Source organism: Corvus cornix, chromosome 2 (genome assembly GCF_000738735.6).
Source record: "Corvus cornix cornix isolate S_Up_H32 chromosome 2, ASM73873v5, whole genome shotgun sequence".
NCBI lineage: Eukaryota > Metazoa > Chordata > Aves > Passeriformes > Corvidae > Corvus > Corvus cornix.
The window spans coordinates 19,549,420-19,574,171 of NC_046333.1; the positions used below are offsets into that span (position 1 = coordinate 19,549,420).

Below are 24,752 nucleotides of genomic sequence, written 5' to 3' on the forward strand. Positions count from 1 at the left end.
GAGTCATTTGCCGTGTTTCACACTTAAAATGAGATGAAATTTATTCTAGGGGATATATTCTATTTAATGATAATTTATGAAAGAGATTAATTATTATCAGCTTTCACTGGTGGTCACATTAATCACAGTGAACCATAACAGCATGGTTGACTTTACAATGGTGCAAATGCATTGAAACATCACTGTGATATAAAATGATGGCAAGACATTATCATAAGTGGCATGTTATGATTACCTCCTTTGGTATTTATTGCAATGACATTAATCATGATTAAATATAGTATAAATATAGTATCATTCATTTGAATAAATTATAGACTCTTATGCAAACTCCTGTATGATGAAAACAATTAGGCAGGTAAGAAACGATCTATGGAACCTTTTAAAGAAAAATATTCTACCATTTCATTAGAGTTGTCAATGCTATATTTGTTTCATTATTGTCTATTGCCAATGAATGGGAGAAGTTAGTGCTTGTGAATACTTTCTGGAAGACTACATAAACCTCCTGTCTTCTGTCTGTTGCTGAGTGATAAATATCCAGCAGGTGATTAGTGAAAGATTTGGTGAGAATATTCTTAGTCTGAATAATTAATAAATCCCTATTTTTAAAAATAATAAAGCCTTCTCAAGCACACACTTTGAAAAAAGGTAAATGTACGTTTTTGCTCATCCAGTGGAATTCAAACACTGTTATTTCTTCACCATTGTTTTAAATACTTATTTCACATACTACACACACACATTCAGCTTCTGAAATGCTGTATAAAATTTCTAATGTATTCTTTCAGTTTTTTCCTCACTTCAGTATAAAATTCCTACATAGGAATGAAGTATAAATAATGGCAAAAATATGACAATAGTGCTTCAGAATTCTTTTAGTTCTAATATTTTTGTTGTAATTTATTTATGTGCAATTTTATTTGTAAAGAAAGGTTATGATGAACAAGAACCATTTTTCATATGATATGTACACAGAGCTTTTAAGCATCACACTTGAAATTTATTACTTAAAAGATGCAAGAAATGGCCTTAACCTTTTAAAAGTAAAATAATATCAGTCTGGATATGTTATCACTGACAAATTAGTTTCTGTTATTTTGACGTTGCATGTGAATTTTAGATTTATTACAGATGCTGACATCACCAGAGTAAATAAAAAAGATTACACTTCATTTATATATTACATGCATTAGATAAAATAAATGAGTATGCTACAAGAAGATGGATATGTGTCCCATACTATGGATATGCTCCAGATGGGTAATTTTAGACAAAATATATTTAATGTGAATGACGACAGTAAATGACAGCATTGCTTTTTATTGCTCTCACGTCAGTATGGGATTCTTATTTTTCCCTCAGAATACCCACAAATATTCTTTAATATTACCCCAGTCTTTTGGGTTTTTTAGATTAAAATAGGGACAGTGCTACAGTACTGATACCAAAAGCAATAAAATGGTTAGAAACAGGAAACAGGACAACCCAAACAATCTATTATTTGGAAATACCATGCAAGGAAATTTATTATTCCAAAATGACAAATCTCCTTCCGGTGTAATTTTGACTGGCAAACACACAGCAGTTAAAATATAATTTTCAGTTTTCAAAGTATGAATGACTATCCAATTGCAATTAATTACTTATTAATTACCTCAAATTCAGACAAAGAGGCAGTGAGTTTGTTTACTTACACAATTATTACTAAGACAAACCCCAATACCCTTGCAACTACATTAATTTTCCATGGGATTGGTTTGTGCACTGGTGGATATCACTGCTGGATGTTCAAGGAGCTTTTCTCCCCAAAGCTGCCTGTGCCCATATCCCCAGCCCTGACAGTCACAGGGGCTGAGGACATCCTTATGTAGCATCTTCCACCAACATTTCCCTTAAGAAAATTGCACTCTTACACCTTTAGCAGGAATATTTTTAGAAAGGGATTAAAAATATCCAAATATAGAAGTGACAGGACAAAGTTCTCTAGGGGGAATTAAATTGAGAATACCTCTATATTGTTATGATGATGATTATGATTGATTTGATTAAAATCTCCCCACCCAAATTGTTTTTTCTTCATTTATGCACTTGGGGAGTCCAATATTTTGACAAAAAGCATGAACTCATTAGCAACACAGAAAACGTAACAGCAGTGTAAGTATACACTTAGAACTGAAAATAAGACCAATTTATGAGTTTAGGGCCTTGATACAGAGCATAATTTCTCTGCAGCTGTGGTTAAACTTTGACCACTTAAATTAATTTGCCAGCTGTAATTCTGCAAGCTTCATAAGATACTGTTTTATTAAACAACTTCCTGGAAATTCACACCACATTTATTATTTGAATGAGAATAAATAGTCCCAATTTCACATTTTCAGAAGTCTAAGATCCAGACTCAATGAAATCTGTAAAGGTATCAAAAGGTATTCAACATAAAGAAAAGAGGGGAAAAAGCCCAGCTCAATGAAAGCAGACTGGATTAGAATGAAACTCTCTATACATAAAAGGAATGATCCCGTAAGATTTTGAACAAAATAGGCTTTTGAAGAGTGAAGTAACATTATGACAAGTGTGAATAGAGAAATTACAATGGGTAATATTGTTCTGTACAAATGTTCAGTTTCTGTAGTAATGTTCATTTCTGTCACTAGCCAATGCCCACTGAAGGTTACCAAAATAAAACCTTAATTTCTATACAAGCATAGTTTAAGATTGAATGGAATTAATTTCAAAACCTGTGGTATATTCAAAATTGGGAGGGTTTCTGAATGCATAGGAAATAGTGATATTAGTTCTAATGTATTTAACTTGTAATTTAGACAAACTATCTCAGGTATTGCAGGAGGTGTCAACAGTGTTATTTATTTATTTTATTGGTAGTTAGAGCATGCTATTTTGATTAGGTTTCTACAATGATTTCCAGCAAGAAATCACGTGATTTGGTTTGAACAGGAAAGAACAACACACAAATAACTGACAAAACGCTTTGTCTTTTTAAAAAACTTTTGTTGTAACTTACTGAAAGCAAATTAATACGTATTTCACTGCATATCTCTGAAGCAAACTAACCCTATGTTGTAATGCTAGGGATAAATAAAGGAAATGATATGATTTATATATATATATATAATGCTGGTTTGGCCAAATTTAGAAATATATCCTCTGAGAGAAGGCAGGTCACCACCCCTCTCCCACCAGGTTTGGGAAAAATAAATTTTCTTCAAAGGAAAGTGAAAGAGATAAAAACTATAAAAAACTATAAAAAAACTATTTATTTAACAAACACACGGGAAAAGGAAAATAATGCTAAATAATAAAATCTTTCACTGTGGAGAAAAAAACCTGGGAAAGTGTGCAAGTCCTCCCTTTGTTCTCCTCGGAGCTGGGGCTTGGGCCAGGGCCAGGCCCTCTGTGCTCGGTGGAAAGTCCTCCTGATGTGCTCTGATATTGAAACAGTCCAGTGGAAAAGGGAGACAATCCGAAATTCCAGGGAAGGAAAAAAGTTCAACTCTCAGTCTCTCTCCAGAGAAAAAGAAACTGAACCACTGGCCAGAAAACTGACTCGGGGAGCCACAAGCCGGGTGCCTCCTCCCTCCCCTGCCGCAGATGGAAAAACAACTCTATCTCTGTGTGACCTTGAACAAGCTGCAAACTGCTTTGAAAAAGTTTTGCTCAGTTTTTCCTTCCCCCTCTCAGGCTCAGTTTAGAGGCATAGAAAGGCACAGGAATTAATTTCTGGGCATAGGGCAGCAATATGAGATACACATCATAAAGTCACCCCAAGAGAAATAACTTTTCATCAAAAAAGCAACAAACTCCTTATGAGGTGATGGAACTTTTGTAATTACAGACAAAGGTCAAGCCACAGAACCAAGCTTCAGAGCTCCTTTTTATTAAAATATTTTCATCTAATGATCCTGTCACAAGTCATGTCATAAGTCTTCACTGTAGAATGATTTTTTTAAGAATGCATGAACATATTCCTATAATTTCTCAAGAAGTACATTAAAAGGGAAACTGTTTTTCATGAGAACACAATTCTCTCAGAAATATTTTGATTTAAAAAAAATCTGAGAAATTTAGATTTAATTTTGAATTTTTGAGCAGTTATTAATTCATGTCAAATAAGATATTGATGGCTTTGATGAGTCCAAACATAGTATTTTATTCCTTCTTGGCTTTGTTTCTCTGCTTCCTCAGCTGCCATCAAAGGAGTAGGCACTGTGGACTTGAGACTGTTCCCCCAATCTCTCATCTAGATGTCCAGTGGTTGCATCCTGTCTACGTGGCACTGAACTGTTCCTCTGTACCTTCTGTGACACTCTTTCTTTTGGGAAAAAAAAAATGGGTGCCTGGGTTGTCACAGTGTGTTCCAGCTTTCAGAGCTGTTCAGTGCCACATGGAACCCTTCTGCCCCCAAAAGCAAGCACAAGTGGAGACCAGGCATCAGCTTCTGGAAAGATTATCAACACTGGGTCACCACATCATTTTAATTATACCGATTGAAAAGCTCAAGATCACACTGCCCTTCTTCAAAGCTCATCAGCCCCTTTCGTTCATGACCATTGAAAATGCTCTAGAAATTAATGTCTCAAGACTTCAAAAGTTGACATACAGTCCTTTCACACAGGTGTCCAAATGAATTGTTACCAACACCCTTAAGGTTACACACATCAAATATGAAAAATCTTGCGTCAAATATTTGATGTTTTACAGTGATTGGTTTTATAAGATAGTGAAAAACCCTAGTTCTAGTTCAGTAAAGCACTTTATCACACTTCACTATAAGCTTGTGAACCCTCATGCTGATTTATGATGTTTTACACAGCATTTCTCTAAAGTGCAGGCATGAATCACATTTCTATCCTGTTTTAGACTATTCAGTTATATTGGTGGGATTCATAACTACATATTCTGGGAGTCTTTACTTTGCTGTGTTAAGGCCACAAAATTTCATTCAAGAGAAAAGACCCTATTGTCACTCTGTAATATTAGCACTGGAAGAATTATTGCAGAAGTACTATATGTCAGTGCCTAAAAATTTCTGGTTTTACATATAAAACAACATGATTAGCCTGCCCACTTGGGAAACATCTATATAGCAATTATAATTAGGAAGCTATATCTAAACCAGCTTAAGTTCATGGTTAGTTTTTACTTAATCTACAAGGATATACAAAGTCTTCTTTCTTTTCTCCCAACCATAGTTTCCTTCACATTTTATAGGTAAGAAAAAAACCCCAAAACTGCAAAAAAATAACAAACGGAAAACCCACCACAACTCTGTCTGTCTGAGTTACTGTATCAAATACCTGGGACTTATGGTCCTGAAAGAAGTGTTCCACATTGATCATGATGACTTGTTATGACCTGAGTACTTCTGTCCCTCCCTTTTGTACAGTAGAGCATGTCAAGATATAATGGGCTACATAAAGGCATTTCCACATCTCTGTGTAGGGAAGCCTGAATTGGGTTGAATGGAGAGACTTGTATCTGACCTATGCAGTGCTTACTGATAAGGCAATTCATCCATGCTGAGATAAGGAGCATCCTAAGAGGAGACACTCATTGATTTCTTTTCAATGCTTATGAAAACATTTGTGGTAACAGTGAATTATCTTTTCAGCAGCAAATGCTAGTGAGCAAAGGGATCACTATTAGACCTTTTGCCTACAGATACGGACCTTTCTTGACCCAAAGGATTTTTCCTGACTTAGCTATACAGAATTTCTTAGCTATACAGAAATACTAACTTCCCAAAGTAAGAAAACAATAACATAGGGATATCACTGGAACATGTGAGCTGACACGAAATACTGTCTTCATTACAATTAATGAGAGTTTTGATATATACTTCAGTGGGGGTAGAATTTCTACATTGTTTCATAATTCTGCTATAAGCATACTCAATAAACAGAAAGATTATAAATTTTTTTTAAAACTCCCTGCTTGATATCAAGCATAGAAGTACATAAGGAAATTTAATTAAATCTTCAATGAAATACAGCTTTCTTGTAATCTTCCTGTTACATTTTCAAAGATGGCTTCTAGATCCAGTTAAGGCATGAGATAAAAGTCACTAACATTTTTCGTTTCCTTGCAGTTATGCAAGTCTCATTTTCCTGTTCAGCAGTTGCTGATAAGTAATAAAATAATATCAATAGGAAATGTGAAACATTACTCTTAATTTTCAGGAAAGCAAAACTCCTATCTTACATGATGCCCCTCAAGTTCAAATGGCCCAACACAGTTTCTCAGTGGGCTGTGGGTTTCTGAAAGATGGTGAAAACGTTTCATGACTTTGGGTTTTAAAGTGGGCATATTTAAATACATATTTAAATAAATATTTAAAATGTGGGCAGAACTTTAAAGTTCAGTAGTGAATAGAAAGGCTATTTTTACTTTTTGTGATTTCCTTTGAGCAGCCTACATGTAAATAGGGAAAAAAGGTAAAAAAACCCACCCCGGCCCCCTTGTCCTCTCCCTTCTCAAGAAAAAACAAATTGCAAGGAAATGACAGATATGAAATTAAGATTACAATTTCCACTGGAAAAGGCATTATTAAAGACAGATTAGAAATTCTTATTCTTGGTCCTCTTTGTGCACATATTGTGACTTGACAACATCATGACAAGTCTTCCACAGCATATCAATAAAACAATAGCACAAAGAATAAACTATTTCTATTTTTAGAGTCGGTTATATTTTCATGGTATTAAGTATTCTGATAGCACTGAAAAAAGGCCACTATCTTTCCCAAAGACCTGAACTAAGCCCATGAAATTTTCTCTGAAGGTTTGTACAATATATTTTCCTGACTTCTCATGTGACTTGTTTCCACAGTTTTCTATGCTCTGAAGTCCATGTACCAAAAATGATAAAACTGATGTTTAGGAATGAGACTTTTATTAAAACTCATGCTCCTTTTTCCCCTTCGAATATACTGCATTGCACCACACACATTTTCAATATGAAAATATTGAAATCGGTACTTTACTTCATACTGTAGGTATTGAATGGCCTCCACTAAAGTTCACCACCAACCACAAAGTCTTAAGGTTGTTTTTCACCCCTTCCCACAAGTGCCCTGGTTCCCACATTGTCCACACTACATATATATTGTTTCTGGCCTAGATTGTGGACTAGTCAGGAAACCTGAGCAAGAGTTGTCCAAACTAGAGCCTATACAAGTTCTGCTTGACATATTAACATGAAATTGACATGAGATATGTCATCTTTTGTTCCTGGCCCGCTTGATGCTGGTCATGAGGATGGCACATGGTGGAGAGCTTAGATCATACAAGTGCAAGAATTAGAGCTGCCATACCAAAGGCATTGACACTCCAACAGGACAGATATTGAGTAATCCACGATTTGGCCTGACATCAGTGACCTCTGGCTGCAACAGTTCACAGACACCCTGAAACCATCTCTGCACATCACAACTGCCAGGACACATCCTAAAAAGGCATGAGTGTTAAATACCAGTAACAGAGCAACCTTTTTGGGTTTGGGTATATGGTTATTGTATTTGTTTGGTTGTTTGGTTGGGTTTCTTTCCTTTTTGTTTAAATAGCTTGCAGAATTGCGTAGGCTTTGCCCTGGGCTTCATACAAAAAGTGTTGCCAGCCAGCCAAGGGAGGTGACTGCGCTGCTCTGCTCCACTCTGGCGAGCCCACACCTGCAGTGCTGCATCCAGCTCTGGATTCCCCAGCATAATAACGACATGGACCTGTTTAAGAGTAGGTCTAGAGGAAGGCTGCAAAATCTGGTCAGAGCACTGGAACATCTCTCCTATTGAAACATCTCTCCTACGAAGACAGTATGAAAGATTTGAATTTAGAGAAAAGAAGGATCTGTGGAGACTTTATGGCAGCATTTCAATACTTAAAGCTGGGTCATAAGAAAGATTGAGAGAGACTTTTTACCAAGGATTATACTGACAGGACAAGGGGCAATGATTTTAAATTGAAAGAGAAGAGATTTAGATTGGACATAAAGAAGAAATTTTTTACAACAATAGGGAGAAATGTGCTAGTCAGGTTGGATGAGAATTTAAGCAATATTTTATCTAGTGCAAATGTCTCTTCCCAATCCAGTGCATTTGGATATTTAAAGGTCCATATTAGCCAATTAATAAAGACTTACTCCAGAGCCAACTACATAGCAAACTTTGTAGGTTTGCCTGAAACCACAGGCTGTACAATACCACACTGAAAACAAAAATGAGAAGGATGACTATAAACAGACTAGAAACTAACATCACAATGTAAATGTAAAGCCCAAAGAGTACCATGCAACATGGAAACATGTATCAGGGATGAAAGAAGCCATCACACAGATCAAAGAAGAATAGTCAGAAAAAGAGCTACTGAGATGAAGCAAATATGTGTGGATATCCATTTATTTGAAGTAGTATTGGAGGAGAAAGAAGCAACAAAATCAAATGGTAACATTTAAAGGACAGTAAAAAAAAAAAAGAAAAAAAAAGAATTCCTGAATACTAATCCCAGCAGATTATTAGGGGAAGTACAAAGGATAAGAGTAGGAGAAGGAAGATGAGGAATGATAAATTGAAAATTGAAATTGAAGCTGTTTTTTGAGTGGAAATCCATGCTGACTAAATCTTTGTGTGGAAATTACTAGCAGGGAATGGATCAAAAGCAGTAACATAAAAATGGTCACAAGTGGGTATTAGAGGTGTAATAAATGTCTTAGATAAGTCCTTGATAAATTCAGAGCTGCTTCAACACCAGATTTTAATGAAAAATATGTATCCGACCAACTAAATATTAACAAACTCCTGCTGGTATGTCAAAACACGCTGAAATGAGGCCCTGAAGAAGGAAGCAAGTAGACAATCAAATCAAGGCAGAAGGCTAACAACACTTGACAATAATAAACCTGGTTCAATAAAGGTGAAAGTGACTGCAGAAAATCTGAAATCACAGTTAGAATATCAAAAAGAGTGAGCCTCCCAATGCACCAAAAGCTCTGTGCAGCACCGAGCCTCACAGCATGAGCACAGATGCACGGTGGCAGGGTCGGCCAACCAGCCAACTGCAATGTGTGTCTCCCCACGGACTGCTGCCACATCCACAGCAAGAGCAAACCCAGCGTGCACTGGTTCCACCCAGGCTCTCAGCAGGATATCACAGGTGAGAGGTTCGTAGCCGCATTACTGTGCTACTAGCCCTTAACAGACATTTCTTCTGATAATTTGCCAAGTTACTTACTGATTTCATTTGAAGTTTCTTGCATCCAAAACATCCCTCAGCAATGAACTGCACAATAGACCCTCCTAAAATACTATTTCCTTTTGCTTGGATTGTGTTACTTAGTGATTTCACAGAATACCTCTCATTCTCTGTATTCAGAAAAATCACTAAAAATCTTTCTCTATGAAGCTTCTTTGTGACACTGTTGATTAGATGTTTCTCTGCTAAATCTCAAGCATGTCTTTTTCTAAAGGGAACACAGTTTACCCAAGTGCTCTAGAAAGCATCAAACAAAACATTTCCACTTCTTTTCTTTTTTTCCCCAGTTTAATGTTACAAAAATATGGGTAAATGCACAACTACATTGATTTGTTTTCTTTCTTCCTGTGCTTTCCACACTAGGAAATAATATTTCTCCTTGGGACAATGAAGAGAAATGCACACTCTTCCAGAGAAGTTGCATGTAAAGAAGTTTGGTTGAGTTTGGTAAGCTCCGTGTTCTGGAATACACCAGTAGAAGTCCAGAATTTCAACCCAATGTTTATCAATTAATGATTAGAGATGATTGAAAAATTCACACAAGTTTGTCTACAAAAGAATTGATGTTACAAGCCCCACTGAAAATTTCTCTCTGAGGGGCTGTGAAATGGGATACAAGATCTAAAACTTGCAATTTCCATAGTTTTGATGCTTGTTATGTAGGAAAAAAAAATTTTCTTACTTGAAGGATATTATAGCAAACAAAGAAGACTAGTAAGTCATTATCTTGTCCCAAATTGGTAAAAAGGGCATTTAGTTTACTCTAAGTCTTCTCATATTATTCATGTATGAAATATAATTATCACCAGTAGAAATGCACAAAAGAAAGACATTACATTCTGAGACCACACAAATTGCCACACGGGTCTCTTTTTGTTTGAAACAGAACCCCAACTCACTATAACAATAGTTTGTAAAATGGAATTACACCAAAAATTCCATTTACCACTAGAATTCTGAGTCTTTCATTACAGAAATGGCTGTTGGGGTGAGGTTGTTGATCAACCCACTCTTTTCTCAGAAAAGTAATTGCAAGAAACAGCAAGAATTGCAGAAATAAGAGTCATTTTTGTGATGCTGTTTCGCTTATTACATAGAAGATCATCAGAATCCCCAAAGAACAATTGCTATCTCATCTCACTGAGGAATGAAAAGAGTAGAGGGTGAAAAAGCAGAACAGCCTATGTGATTGTAACCTTACCCGCTTAGTATTTTATGTATGGTTTTTAGCCCTTCCTATCTCTCTTGACAAGATGAACAGTAACAGCCTGGATGTAAATGATGTATGTGCACTACATATGGATTTGACACCAAACTGATATGTCAAAGTCATGCTAAAAAACATAATACAAGAAGTACCTGTATAGTACAAAAAGATAGCACAACAGATAATAAAAATAGCAGTTGGAAAAATAAGGTTGTTTTATATTTGTGTTGTAATGCTTTTCTAGATTCATAGCAAATGTATCATTCTAATTTTCAATCAATATTCTATTCCTTTCTAAGCTAATACCTAACTGATAAAAAGATTAAAATTATTATAGTGAAATTTTTTTGTTTATTTTTCTTTACTACTTGTAAAATAGGGAAATATCAAATGCATTTTATATCTACTTAATTGCAACATTATTCTCCTGATTTTGGTCCTTATCTTTCACACTTAAGTGGAAAAACCTTTATATTTGAAGGAACAAGGAAGATATTATATATGATACTCAGAATACTAAAACTTTTAGTAATGATACCAAATATAGCATTAATAGTTAACCATGTACTTAAACAGTGTACTTGCACTTTTAAATTTCATAAGAGCCAATGAAGAAAAAGCAAAACTTATCTTTATAAACTCATCACAAAAGGATGATAGACTCCCTTATGTATAACTTAGATTTTGAAGTATCAAAATCTATAACAATCTTTGTTTACAGAGATAAACACATATTGCAGATTAGCAAAAAGTGAATAACTGTATTGGGGGTAAAGATAATGATTCTTTTTTAACAATGTGTTTTGCAATATAGTAAAGTTGCCCTAAGTCTCTTAAGACAGACATGGAAGGTATGTGATTTATAGCATGATGAAAAGGAGACTACAGTGTCCAAAAGGATTGAGATACAGAATTTTGCCATTTTTCACATATCATCATTTCCTTTTCTGGATCATCAGAAATCTGAATGAATAGAGCAAGCTAAGAGAGCAAAATTTTTCTGAAATGTTGAAATAGAATCTTTGCACTTTGTTCTGAGAAGAAACTATTTTAGATGCGATTATTCCAAGGAAGATAAAAGCAAACACTATTCATCATCCATATGACTAGGTTACCACGGAGAGAATCTTATTTTACTACCTTTTCAAGTGTTTATCTAAAAACATGTAGGTAAACTTCTCAGGATGAAAATAAATGCAGATCAAGTAAAGAGACAAGGACACTCAACAGTGGGGTTTTCTCATGTTGAAACAAGTATCTCATATAATTAAAAGGAATAGTTTATAAGAAATTTATTTTTAACTTGAATTTTTCCAACTAAAAGAAATTTATAATTTCTTGCCAATAATATCCTTTGCAGAGGAAGAGAAATGAGATCAATAAAGCTGCAAAATTTTTATAAGCATGTGTATTTGGGACCATTTTTACTACTTGTCCATAGTAGTATTTGGCAGAGGTGCTTAATTTTGTCTCAGAAAACTGCATTCCTTTCAATTAAATAATTTAGCTCTTAATTTACCTTTTCCTCATCCAGCTACTTCCATTGTTCTCACTGATGTCATATTTAACACTCTGGTGTAAAACATCTGATGGAACAGCAGCAAATGTCACCATGGTTTAATGGAAGCTAGAACAAAGCTGTCCAGACAAAATTAAGATTCTGAGGCTTACTGGGAGCTGGTGTGAGCCAAGGGAGTCTGCTATTGCCTTTGGGTTTCTGCCAGAGCATTCACTTAAAGGGCCTATAGTTTCATACCTATAGAGTTCTAAACTTTCAAAATTGAATCTGTCTTTCAAGAGGTTCTCAAATGCCTTTCTTTGCTGCTTTGAACTTTTGGCTGAAAATTCCTCCTTTTCGTAGGAGTTGGTGTATAGGCACAATTGTTTATATACTCCCAAAGTTGGCTTCCCATGCTTAGCAAATAAACTGAAAATGTGAATTTGAGGGATTTCCTACTTATAGTGATTATTTCTTGGAATGTGGTAAACAAATGACCTACTTACATAGGGAGGGAAGAGGAAGAGGAGATAGATGTATGATTATCTCATACATTTAGAGGAGAAAAAAATCAAAATTAAGGTCTGACTGACAAAGAGACCAGCACTTGGCAACTTAGTAGAAACAGAACACGACTTGCTCTCTTCAAAACTTCTGAGTGTGGAAGTGTTGTAGGTTGTGACAAGGCAAGCTCCATTATAACATACACAATACACAATAATGAACATTAGTCCTTGAACTCTTTCTTCAGAACAATCAAACTTACACCTCATGCTCCTCAAAAATGACTATGAGAAACAAAACTACATCAAAATAACATAAGATCTTTGAAATTTCCTGCACAGAACTGGACAAGTACAACAGAGAACCCTACAACATTAACACGTGAAAAACATCTCAGTTACTGAATAGACCTTCCTAACTCTCAGGGGGTCAAATACAGGATATGTAGGTTTATAGCTCTTTAGATAAACCACTAAACATAGAAGGGGAGGGGAAGGGAGGGGAGAGGAGGGGAGGGGAAGAGGAAGGGGAAGGGGAAGAGGAAGGCGAAGGGGAAGGGGAAGGGGAAGGGGAAAGGGAAGGGGAAGGGGAAGGGAAGCTAAGGGAAGGGGGGGAAGGAGGCTTCGATAGCATTATGTTTATATGCCTTCATATTTCTACAAAATATCTTGACAGAAAATGAACACTCTCCTTCCAGGTGCCTCTTTGCATCCACAGTAATATTAATGCCTTTTCCTCCAAAGAGGAGAAAACTTCTCTGTACTTAAAAATAATGTTTTGGGAAATAAACATGAACAATCTAAAGAAAATATTGCACTATATCAGATTTAAAAGGAAGGTGGAAGATGTTTCTTTTTATAATATGGTGGGAGGGAGAGGGGGGTGTTAATTTTATGACCAGTTGACAATCAAGCGAACTAATGTCTCCTCTAATAACCCAGCAGAATATCCCACTGGAACAAACAGATCACACACAGTGAAAGATAAATAATAGATACAATATTTAAAAGATGAGAAAATAAGTCAATATTTATAGCTGTAACTTATTATAATCCTATCTTTCTCCAAATGATTTTTGACTCTTAGTCTAAGCCAGCAGCCAAATATTTTGAATTGATGTATTTACTGGCATTATATAATTAAAGGTTAATTTGTAACTCTTGAAAAGTAAGGCAAAGACTTTTGAACAGTCTTTACATTAATGAATCAAGCTGTTTTGCAGTAGATTTGGATAAGATTTTTTCACCAAATCCTTGAAAAATAAAACCAGTATCTATTTTAAATAACACATATTCAAAACATTAAAATTAAGCAGTTTAGGGGGAAAAGTTAATGTAACAACAGGAACAAAAATATTTCACATATTTCCTCAAAAAACCCGACAAACAATTTTAAATTGTTTGATTGGACAATAGTTTGATCAGACAGTTACAAATAGCTTTGAGACTGTGTGGTCATTTATATACCCTCAGTGTTTTACGATGCAGCAAATAAGCACTTCACAACCTAGACGGATCATACCTGAAATGGCTTAGAACTGCTGATGAAGAGTGTCTGTCTGATCCATCTGTTTTCTTGATTTCCAAACTTGTACCACAACAGCCATCCCTTAGTATTACTCACAGTTCTTTGGAAGACTGACAGCTTATAAACTTCTTTTCCAAACATATGATAATGAAAGCGGAAAACACAGGTTCCATTGCCAGAAGGGTTGAAAAGAGGACTAAGCAAAACTGCTTTATCTTGGAATTGGCGTGGCTCAGAGGATTCCAGGTAAAGGTAGTGTCCTCTGGCTGTGCCTGTCGTGTGATCCTTTAATGGGCCTGTATTAACTGTGGGGGTTGGACCCTGGATTCTGATCCAGTCAAAGTCATCCTCTACATCCTGCTCCCAATTGCACAGCCCATTCTCAAAGTTACACTGTAGGTCAGGGTCTGAAATGTAAACAGAACAGACCGTCAAAAATAAAAAAACAGTATCAAAAGGGGATAGTGATTTAATATACTTTTTTTATCCTTACAAAAATTTATTTCTAATGTATAGAAAAAATGCATATCTACTTCTCCTTGAAGACATTCCCCTCTGAAGGATATATGTACACTTGTCTGTACATAAAAAAATTATTTTCAATATTATCTTTCAATATATATCTGTCAAATTGTACTTAATTTACTGAATAAACAGAACTGTGAAAAAATTATCCATGTTATTAATTTTTATGTACTATTAAAATTAAAGACTGTAAAGTTCTTTAACTGAAAGTGAACAGATCAACAGAGGTTAATTAGATGAAATAAACCACACCATACTGTCTTGTAGGTATGTGTGATAAGTGATCTAATGTATTTTTGCATGGGAGATGTAGTCCTAAAAACACGTTGTGGTCTAGGTCTTTATTATCCTCAGTAATATTAACACGATAGCTTTATCAAGGCTAAATCAAAGAGTTTATAACAGAACTGCGCTTTTTTAATTTGACACCAAGGCAAAATATATTGATTACTTCTAATATTAAACAATAAAATGTGTCAGAGGTCGTGAACTTGCATTCCAACTTTGCATCTGCTTTTCATAAGCAGTAACTGAGATTATAACAATTTTTTTTAATTGAGCTGTTGCATTTAATGATGTTTAAAACTTCTTCTCAAATCTTATTGTAGACCTCAAAATGGGTTATAAAGAGGATAGACATTCCACAAGCAGAAAAACTAAGACAAGATGGAAAGCCTTCACTTTCTTTTAAATTTAGAGCAGTTGATATTCAGCAAATATTACTGTAGATAGATATCACCTCAAGCATGTAAGGTGCCCCCTGTTTCTCAAACTGATTGTGATTTGCATAATTTAGTTACCTCAGGAAGTGATAAAGCAAATGCTAGTTAATTTTATTTTATATTAATGTTCTTGAGTTCTTAAAATTGATGAATGCATGCTTCAGGGGAAAAACCATCAACAGCACCCTTCAGCACTCAAGGTGAATGTCAAAAATTTGAATGACTCATAGCTTTCCTCAGTACTTTCAAGTTCTTTCTTTGGGGTGGACAAATATGTCCAACATGACTCCTATCTTTGGCATAGATATTTTAACATATTATTTGATAGGTAGAGTATAGGTACTAAGAAGAGGCAGGACATACACTCCTCTCAGTCCATCAGTACACCTTTTGCTGTACTTCTGTCAGTAAAATCAAAGATATCACGTTGACCCAAAACAACTGTCAGACTTTAAATCCTCTCTTTTAAAATAAACTTGTAATGAATGGTCGTGTTTTACCCAAGTTAAAGAAATAGAATTGTTTTGGATAAAGGAGATTGAATTCCGTTTACCCTCAGTTGTAGCTCATCATATGCATTTAAGTTTAAAATTATCATTCTGTTTCATCACTAACTGTATTCAGTGGAATCATTACTGGCTGTAGCAATTCTGCACTCTTTCTGTCCAGGGATGAATTGGAAAGTCAATTTTTGTGTGGCATAAGTAAGCAATAGTGGAAAGTACTTACTACAGCTGTCTTCATCCGATCCATCCCCACAGTCATCCACAAGATCACAGACCAATAAACTGTCAATACACGCTTTTGTGTCTCTGCACCAGAAGTGATTTGGACCTTCACAATTTAATGCTGGAGGCGGGAGAGCACAGTTTTCAAATCTAATATCATCAATGGCTGAGACACCCTCATAAAAACCCAGACTGATTTTATCAAGTGAAAATTGGAAAGGATGTGGAAGGCGTCCAAGCTGAATGACTGCCTTCAACCATTGATTTCCCTCATTGTAATACGTCCTCCAAAGGACAGTAGGCTGTTTCAGCCCATCCACAATCAATTGCAGCTCTGCTGCCCCAACTGACTGTCCGTAATTGTAATACCTAAAATGATAAAAATAAGAATGTTAAGCAGACAAGTGATGAAAATGGACATCAGTTACAATGACCAATACCTTTTCTGTTATATCTCTGTGATACATAGGAAGTCCACAGTGCCCGTAATTCCATCCATTTTCTGAATGATGGTAGGATAGACTGCTATCAGTCTAGGCCTCGTTTCAAGAATTGAAAATTTTGAGAGAAGAAGTATACTTCATTAAATTGAAACTCATAACTGAAGAGACACATTTCCTTTCATATTAAGCAACACTGCTCACTCAGGTGTGTAATGTCTTTTTATAAATGTAATTCAGTACATAATTGTAAAGTTTCAAGAAGGAAAACCAGAACACTTACCGAATGCATAAGCATGCCTTCTATCTATGTTAGTTATTGTTAACATGTTGCCTTCTCCAACATTTAAAGCTATTAAATACTTAGGTTGGCAATTGTACAACAAAACTGGAAGCAGAAGCAGATATACAACCAACAACTTGTAATGTCCAACTTCAAGTCATGAATCTCAGATAAAAAGACAATTCCACTTCCTATGGCAGATGTATATGATCTCACTGAGACAAACTGCACTTAATAACACCAAGGTCAGGCCAAATCTTTAATTAAACAGTAGCACCAATTTGGCCATAGTAAACAAATTATCACAGTTATATTTTTTTTGTCCATCTTTGACAAGTTTGCACAAACACTGAGAAGACAATTACTGAAGATGTTTGTTTGGGTTTGATGGTTGATTTTTTGTTGTGTGTGTTTTTGGGGTTTTTTTGTTTGGTTGGTTTTTTTTTTTTTTTGGTTTTGTTTTTATATTTGTTTTGTTTTCGGGTTTTTTTCTGTGTATATAAAAAAGAGAAGGGAAAGCAAAGAACCAGTTATCGCACTGGGACTTTTAATTAAAAATGATGACATCTACTTTTGGATACTGTAAGTGACTCAATGACCTACTAGATTTTTCAATGCTTTCTTTTTCTCGAAAAAAATCCACATATTTAAATTTACTTAACTAAAGAATTGTTAGGAAAAAGACTGTGGTAGTTGCCCACATATATGCAGGCACAATCATTTACTGTAATTTTGCTCAGAGCCTGAAAACAAAGTCATGTCATGTTTCTGTTTTATTCTCCAAGTGCTTCATGTTATATCTGCATATTGTTCACAATGAAGACTCTATGCTGACAGAATAAAATTAAATAAATTCTTCAGAGAAAGATGTATCTATTTCAGACTATAACTTCAATTTCAGTCCAAGAGAAACAATGTGAGATGATCCAGGAATTTTAAACGTAAATTATTCCTTACCAAAAGGACAGTGTGCAATTTGATCCAGTTTGCCTGAACTTTGGGCTTCGTAGCCGAGCTATTTGTGAAATGCTGCTGCTGTTCTTCAGAATGAACATAAAATGACCTGTTAAAACAGAAAACAACTTTTTAGGCTGAAGAAATAAAGGGTTTCTAAAGGTTTTTAAAGCATTCATGGCCTCCACTTAAAATCTGTTTTAAGAGATGTTTTATCTATTCCACTTCTCTGTTTCTAGGCCTGGCTTGTCTTACCTTCAGGTTTGTTATAGGTGTGATCCCATGGAGGGGCTTGCTTCTGAAATGCGGGTGGAAGAGCACTGCTGGAACTTCTTACCCAGTCAAATTCATCTGCATTTACAGTTTCAATCCAGCCACAGCTCTCTCTTTCAAAGTCACATACAGCAGCTGGAATAAAGAATGAGACATTTCATTTCTATACCAAACATTACTAAACGAGCTTTGCAGTATGAAGAGCAAATAAAATGTTTCTAATATGTCACCAATATTCTAGAAATAAGTCCAGGAAAGGGGCATGGAGAAGCAGAGTGGCTTCATACCAGACATGAGGTATTTGCTTAGGAACAGCTGAGTAAAAGAGCAGCCACAGAGGAACAACCAAGCCATCGCTATGTGCACTGCATTCAGCGAAACACCTCCTTCTCTCTTAGGCTGCTTCTGCCAAAGCACTCAAAGCAGGCAAGGAGGTGCTGACAAAAGACCTCACAGTCCTCCTGGTATGGAGCAAGAACATTGGGCATGCAAAGCAGCAACAAACCTTCTGCAAGATTTTTTTTTGTTGGAGACAGAAATTAAATCCCCTTTTTCCTAAATGCCAGCAAGTATGCTAATGATAAAAAAATCCTTCTTCTATTCATAATTGGAATAAAGTTAAATATCAGGCATTAGTGAGGTACTGTGATATTTGTAATCCCTGAAACACAAACTACTGAAGTGAAAAAGATCTGAAAAGCTGCAATCAGCTGCATTCTTCAATTCTTCAATTAAAAGAGCAGCAATATTTTAGAAAATAAAGGAAAAATAAAGGAGTGGAAGGGTGTCATTTATGAATGAATGTAAACTGAATAATATTGATTATGTTACAATGAAGAAACATAGAATCATGGAATGATCTGGGTTGGAAAGGACCTTAAAGATCTTCTAGTTCCAACCCTGCTGCCATGGGCAGGGACAGCTCCCACTAGACCTGGCTGCTCAGAGTCCCATCCAACCTGCCCTTGAACACTTCCAGGGATGGGCTATTCACAGCTTTTCTGGTCAAGTTGTTCCAGTGGCTCACCACTTCCACAGTAAAGAATTTCTTCTTTATATCAGGTTTTCCTCTCCTGCATTTTATAAAAAATCTTCATTAAATCACAAAATCATATTTTTATTCCTGTAAATGTAACTAAATGGAAAACATTAAGAGAATTATTTAAAGATTTTAAGTAATAATTTATTAGTCATATACCTAGAATAAATAAAGCAAATATTCAGGTATGACTGTCAGAATTCTGCCATTATTTTATAATTCTTATCACAGCTTTCAGTGGTCATATTATGCTATGGTCATAAAATGGTATGTAGAATATGCACATATCAGAATCATATGAAGTCTCATGGGGAATAAGATTACATCAGTGTTTATTTATGGAAATTATGGGAGGTTTTTTAATTTGTTGTGCTTGATTTTGTTTTGTTTTGCTTTTCTCTTTAGAAACTATGTTACACTAAGTTATGTATAATTTTTTAGAAAGAATGAAAAATTACTAATGAGGCGTCTTAGTTATATTGGTAGCTATAGCTTCTAAAAAGAGAAGGTTTTGTGAATTATTAAGCAAAGCACTTAAAAATCCACAGTTAGCTTAAAACAAAAAACATTCCACAAGTGTGGAAGGACAAATAATGTTTAAGAGATCAAAGAAAATATAAGTTTGCTCTACATATGGTGTATGTGGGTCAGAAATGCCAATGATAAAGTGATGCAAATCAAATGTGACTAAAAAACAGAAGGAAGGAGTTTTTTGACAGAATGTTTTGATAGAATAAAAGGAAGACAAAATATATCTGCAAATATTCAGGGACCTAGGCATGAGAGAAATGACTGAAAATCTCCAGAGAGAACATAATGAAAAAGGAATATGGAGAGCTATTTTTGATTTGCTTTTTACTCGATAGAAGAAACCATCACATATTCCCCAGAGAACAGCAACAAAGAATATGACAGACCTTGGACACAGATGGTTACACCAAATGAGGCAAGTAAACAAGATAAAACTGTTAAGTCTGAGCCCAGACTTCTTGCATCTGTAACTTGTAACACAGACAAAACACAAAAGAAAGGATGCACCAGACCATTTAGCTTAAGCATGGATGAGTACACTAAGATAAAATAACCCTGAAACCTTCAACTAAATCTCAAACCAACTATTTAACACCTAGGGAAAATACAAGAATACAAGAATAGAGCAAACTGGTAGAGCCTGGGTGAAACACACTTGGATCTTGATGCTTGATAACACTTCAATTTTCTAAATGTCTTGTCCCATAACTTCTTCGACTGGCACTTCCATTTCAGACAGATTATTCAGAAAAAAAGGCTTTTGCTTGGGTACTTTTGTACTTTCTCTCACAGTGAACTCATACAAACTAATCTGCCTTCTATCCTAAGACTTTTGTTTTTGCTTTTGTCCTATTTTCTTTTATTTTCTCACATGCTGTCTTTATACTCTAATCATCACATGAGCCTATGGGCTCTGCCAGGCTGTCTTCTCTTCACATGCTGATTAATTTATTGCTAGTGTTTCTTAAACTTCTTTTGTCATCCTTACTGTGTTTTTACATTTAACCTACCAAAATTCGTCATCTTTTCTATATTTTTCATTTAGAAAATACATCAACCATTTGTTTGATGCTTTTTAACTTCTAGTGGTATCCATGCCACCTGTTTGGATACATTTTTCCTTGCTGCCCCTTTTAGTATCTTTTTTAACAAGCTCCCTCACTAATCAAGAAGGAATCAGTGATACTGTGAGCATAGCATTTGAGAGTGGTTGGCTTTGTTGATGCTTTGAGAAAGCTGCCTTTACATCTTCAACAGATTCAATTTTCTCTGAGCTGACTTGTTGTCACAAAACCTTAGATTTCTTCCTAATTTTGGGTTCTTATGCAAAGCGCTTTTGCCTTTTCTGTTTTGAGGAGCTTTATTCAAACGCCTCCGCAAATCAGATGTGCAGTTTCTCTGTTAGCGGAGTGACACCTAATAGGAATTTAATAAACAGTCCTGCTCAAAACAGTATTTTAAAAACAAGTGTTTAAGATATTAACATTTCTTCAAGAATGGAAGTTCATAAATCTCTACAACCCCCAAAATATCTCCTTGTCTTTCAGCTTGTGTAAATTTATACAGAATGCATCATAAATTAAAAAATCCAGGTGAAGAGATATCATCATTATTACTGGCTTATAATATTTTCTTTTACTTAAAAACTATTTCTAAAGGGTCCAATATGTCAATAAACATTACACTAATTTTTAATCCACAATTTAAAGATAAATTTAGGAACTTATTGCTAGATGGCAAAAATAAAACTATCATCAGTTCTAGGAACCAGTTTAACTCTACACACAGTCATCTTAAACTATTTTAACCCTCTTTATAATACAAACACACTGAAACACAAATCTTTCTTCCCATTTTTACGTTTTCTATCCCAGCTACTATTTACTAATTTCATTATATACGCTCACTCAAATAACACCGTACTTTGTAGATGCATTGGCCTAATTTTTACAGTGACAAACTGAATAGAGGCCAGTTAAAAAATTAATGCAAAAGTTCATCAGCAAGAAGTAATGCTAACTGGAACAAACAAACAAACAAAAGACAAAAAACAAGTCACTACTTGAAGATCAAACAAGTTTGATCTTTACAAAATCCAAGGCAGAGCTTCCCCTTCCCTCACTTTTAATCTCCAAATATTAACCGGTACAATTTTGAAAAAAATAACCACCACTACCACCTCCCCCTGCCAAAAAAACCCCCAACAAAATAACCAAAACCAAAAAATCCACACTTAAAAGTTTAAAACAAGTAGGTATAGTAGTCTGCTCTACAGATAGCTAGGGGAACAAAGCACTCCAGAACATTTTATTTCGCTAAATTTTGTTGGGAAATCCATTTCAATCGCCATGGAATTGCAACAGACCTCTTTTTGATTTCAGTCATGTGGGCTTTTTAGTATTAGACAGACATGACTTATACATAACACAGAGGTGTATATCACTTGTGAAATGAGAAATAGCTTTGCATGTAAGGAAGGCAAAATATGCAGAGTAAAGGGTTTTTGTTATAAATAATTCTAGTGATTTCACTGCGCACCAACATTTTTAACAACAATGGTACTACGTGTCTCCTAACTCAGCTGCAGGACTTACAAACACTGAGACTTTTACAGGAGGAAAATAAAATTCTAAAAATATTCTATGAAACTGAAGGGGAAGCTCCTGTTTTTACTGAATTACACAAAAATAAGATCCCATAGTCCCTATTCAGGTCTTCTTGTTATTCACCCTCTTTTCTCTGCCACTGAAGCTCATTCAATATTTGTCATCACACTGAATAATTTGCTGGAAACCAAATAAGAGTAACTATGCAATGAGACATAGGTTTTGGCCAAAAAATACTACATAGGTATTTGCTGAAAGAAGTAGACAAGTTAGACTTAAGACTTCTGGGTTCTATAGAAATTCTGAAAGTGTGTGGGGTCTCTGTCAGAAAAATGCCCTCGGCCTTTCCTCAACGCTCTTCTGTTCCACAGCTTACTTCCTGTTTTACCTACTACACAACTGCTCTTCTGTGACCCCTTATCTCAGTCCTAGAATCACTGGAAAACTGGAAATCCTCACTCTCTTATCTCATTTCCACAAGCAGCTCCCTGCTCCAGGTCCTCTCAAGCAGTCTCAGTTCTTTGTCACTTCATGGCCACATTTTATACCAACCCCTCCCAAAACATCACTGCTCCACGTCCGCGTTCCTCATTCCCATTCTCTCCTTTTTTTATTCTCTCTTCTGAGGCATTTAATCTTCCATTATTGTTTCTCTCCTGACACTGTATCAGAGGCACTTTAATCAGCTGGTCTCAGTCTTTCTCCCAGAGCAGCCTGGGTCCCTCCTGCCCTGGCTCCCTCCAGTGCCATGGTTACTTCTCTCCTACACCAGCAAGCTCAAGCAATGCAGCTTTTGCAGCCATTTCTCCTCCACTGTCAAAGATGTTGTCCTTTCTCTGCAGATGGGATTTTAGTCCCATCCCTTCCCCATTTAACTTCCATAAACTGATTCTTATGCAGTTATCTAGGCACTTCCAGTATTAGGCATCTTCAATTTACAAGCTGGTAATATTTTTACTCCTTGGACTTAAGCCCATCTTTCTGATCTGGCTGTTGTTTCTGGTCTCACCTTCAAAAATTACTGATTTGTCTGGCTGAAATGGAGTAGCAAGCATATGAGACAGCCATTTTGGTATGCAAGATTTGACTCTAAAAAGTAGATTTAGAAAGAGTTACTATATAACTACAGCAGAAGTTTTATGTTTTGCCAAGATTAGTAATGGAAAATATGGGGAATATTTCTTATAACACTGAGGAGATTTTTTATTACTTTTATGAAGGTAGCCATTAGAGACCAAATAATATTTATCTTTAAACAATTATGCTACAAAAGTAGTTTTTAAGAACGAACATGAGCATCCTTCTCTTTGCTTGCCTTCTAACTCAAATTCAGGTACATAAAACTCTGTACAAATATATAGATTACGTCCAGTTTATGAATTACTTAATTTAAGGCTAGCCTTAACATGGTTGTGCTGCCCTAAATTGTACACCATAGAAATAATAACTATTAAATGCATCTTTCATTTAGACATAAATACAAAACAATACTGTGTGTATATGTGTGCTGGTTTGGGCTGACGTGTAGTTAATTTTCTTCATGGTAGCTGCTAAAGGGCTGTATTTTGGATTTGTGCTGGATTTAGGGATATTTTAATTATTGCTGAGCAGTGTTTATATAGAGACAAGGCCTTTCCTGCTCCTCACATTGCCTCACCAGCAAGGAGGTTGGGAATACACAAAAAGTTGGGAAGAGACACAGGCAGGACAGCTGACCCCAACTGAACAAAGGGATAGACTACATCATATGGTGTCATGCTCAGCGACAGACTAGTGGGGGATGTTCCAAGTGGTGGTGTTGACCATCCCAAGTCACCATAATGTGTAATGGGGCCCAGTTCCCCCAGGGATGGCTGAACACCTGCCTGCCCATAGGGAGCAGTGAATGAATTCCTTGTTTTGCTTTGCTTGTGTGCATGGCTTTTGCTTTCCCTATTAAGCTGTCTTCATCTCAACCCATGAGTTTTCTCACTTTTACTCATCTGATTCTCTCCCCCATCCCACCAGGAGAGTAAGTGAGCAGCTATGTGGGGCTGAGCTGCCAGATGAGGTTCAGCCACAGCAGTCCTTTCTGGCACATGTGGCTCAAAGGGTTTGAGACAGTGACAAGTTTGATTGGAATGTGTTGGATCAAATTTACAGCTTTTATTGATTTCTAGATATTAATTGGCACAATCCTGTGCTTGCCATGGGGCCTGCTTTCCTGACTATTTATTAGAGCCTAGTGCTCATTAGTGGCTGCCTCTTGCTTTCACTGCTTGCTGCACTGCCTGTCACCTTACTCTACTGTGCCTGGGAGTGTTTTGATAACAACACAGGTGATGTGCCTGCTGGCAGTTGGCCAGGTCATTGCTGCTGCTGTACTGGGAGGAACAGGCTGGAACTCCAGTGCGGACTCGAGTCAAAGGGACTGTGACCTGTGGATGAGGCCATGTGAGATTGGGGTACCCCGGAGTGTCTGTGGTCGAGAATAAGCCCGTGCCAGAGCAGGTACATCTTGAAGCACCTGTGGCCATGGTTATGTCTGTGTGGCAGCAGGTGTAACTCTGAAGGGTAAGTCTGTGCTGGAGAAAGTACACCTCAAAGTATCTATGGCTGTGGGTAAGTCAGTGCTGCAACGGGTATACCTCGAAACATCAGTGACTGTGCATG

At 36.0% G+C, this 24,752-nt stretch overlaps 1 protein-coding gene across 1 annotated transcript in view; it reads right to left on the reverse strand.

Moving 5' to 3' along the window:
- Positions 1–24,752, reverse strand: part of MALRD1 (MAM and LDL receptor class A domain containing 1) — a 239,387-nt gene that overhangs the window by 163,552 nt on the left and 51,083 nt on the right. Inside the window, exons 14-17 of the mRNA XM_039549861.1 lie at positions 17,907–18,059; positions 17,655–17,760; positions 15,976–16,343; positions 13,994–14,406 (exon numbers count right to left, since the gene is read on the reverse strand). Of these exons, the coding sequence (XP_039405795.1) occupies positions 13,994–14,406; positions 15,976–16,343; positions 17,655–17,760; positions 17,907–18,059 (1,040 nt within the window). The remainder of the gene's footprint in view (positions 1–13,993; positions 14,407–15,975; positions 16,344–17,654; positions 17,761–17,906; positions 18,060–24,752) is intronic.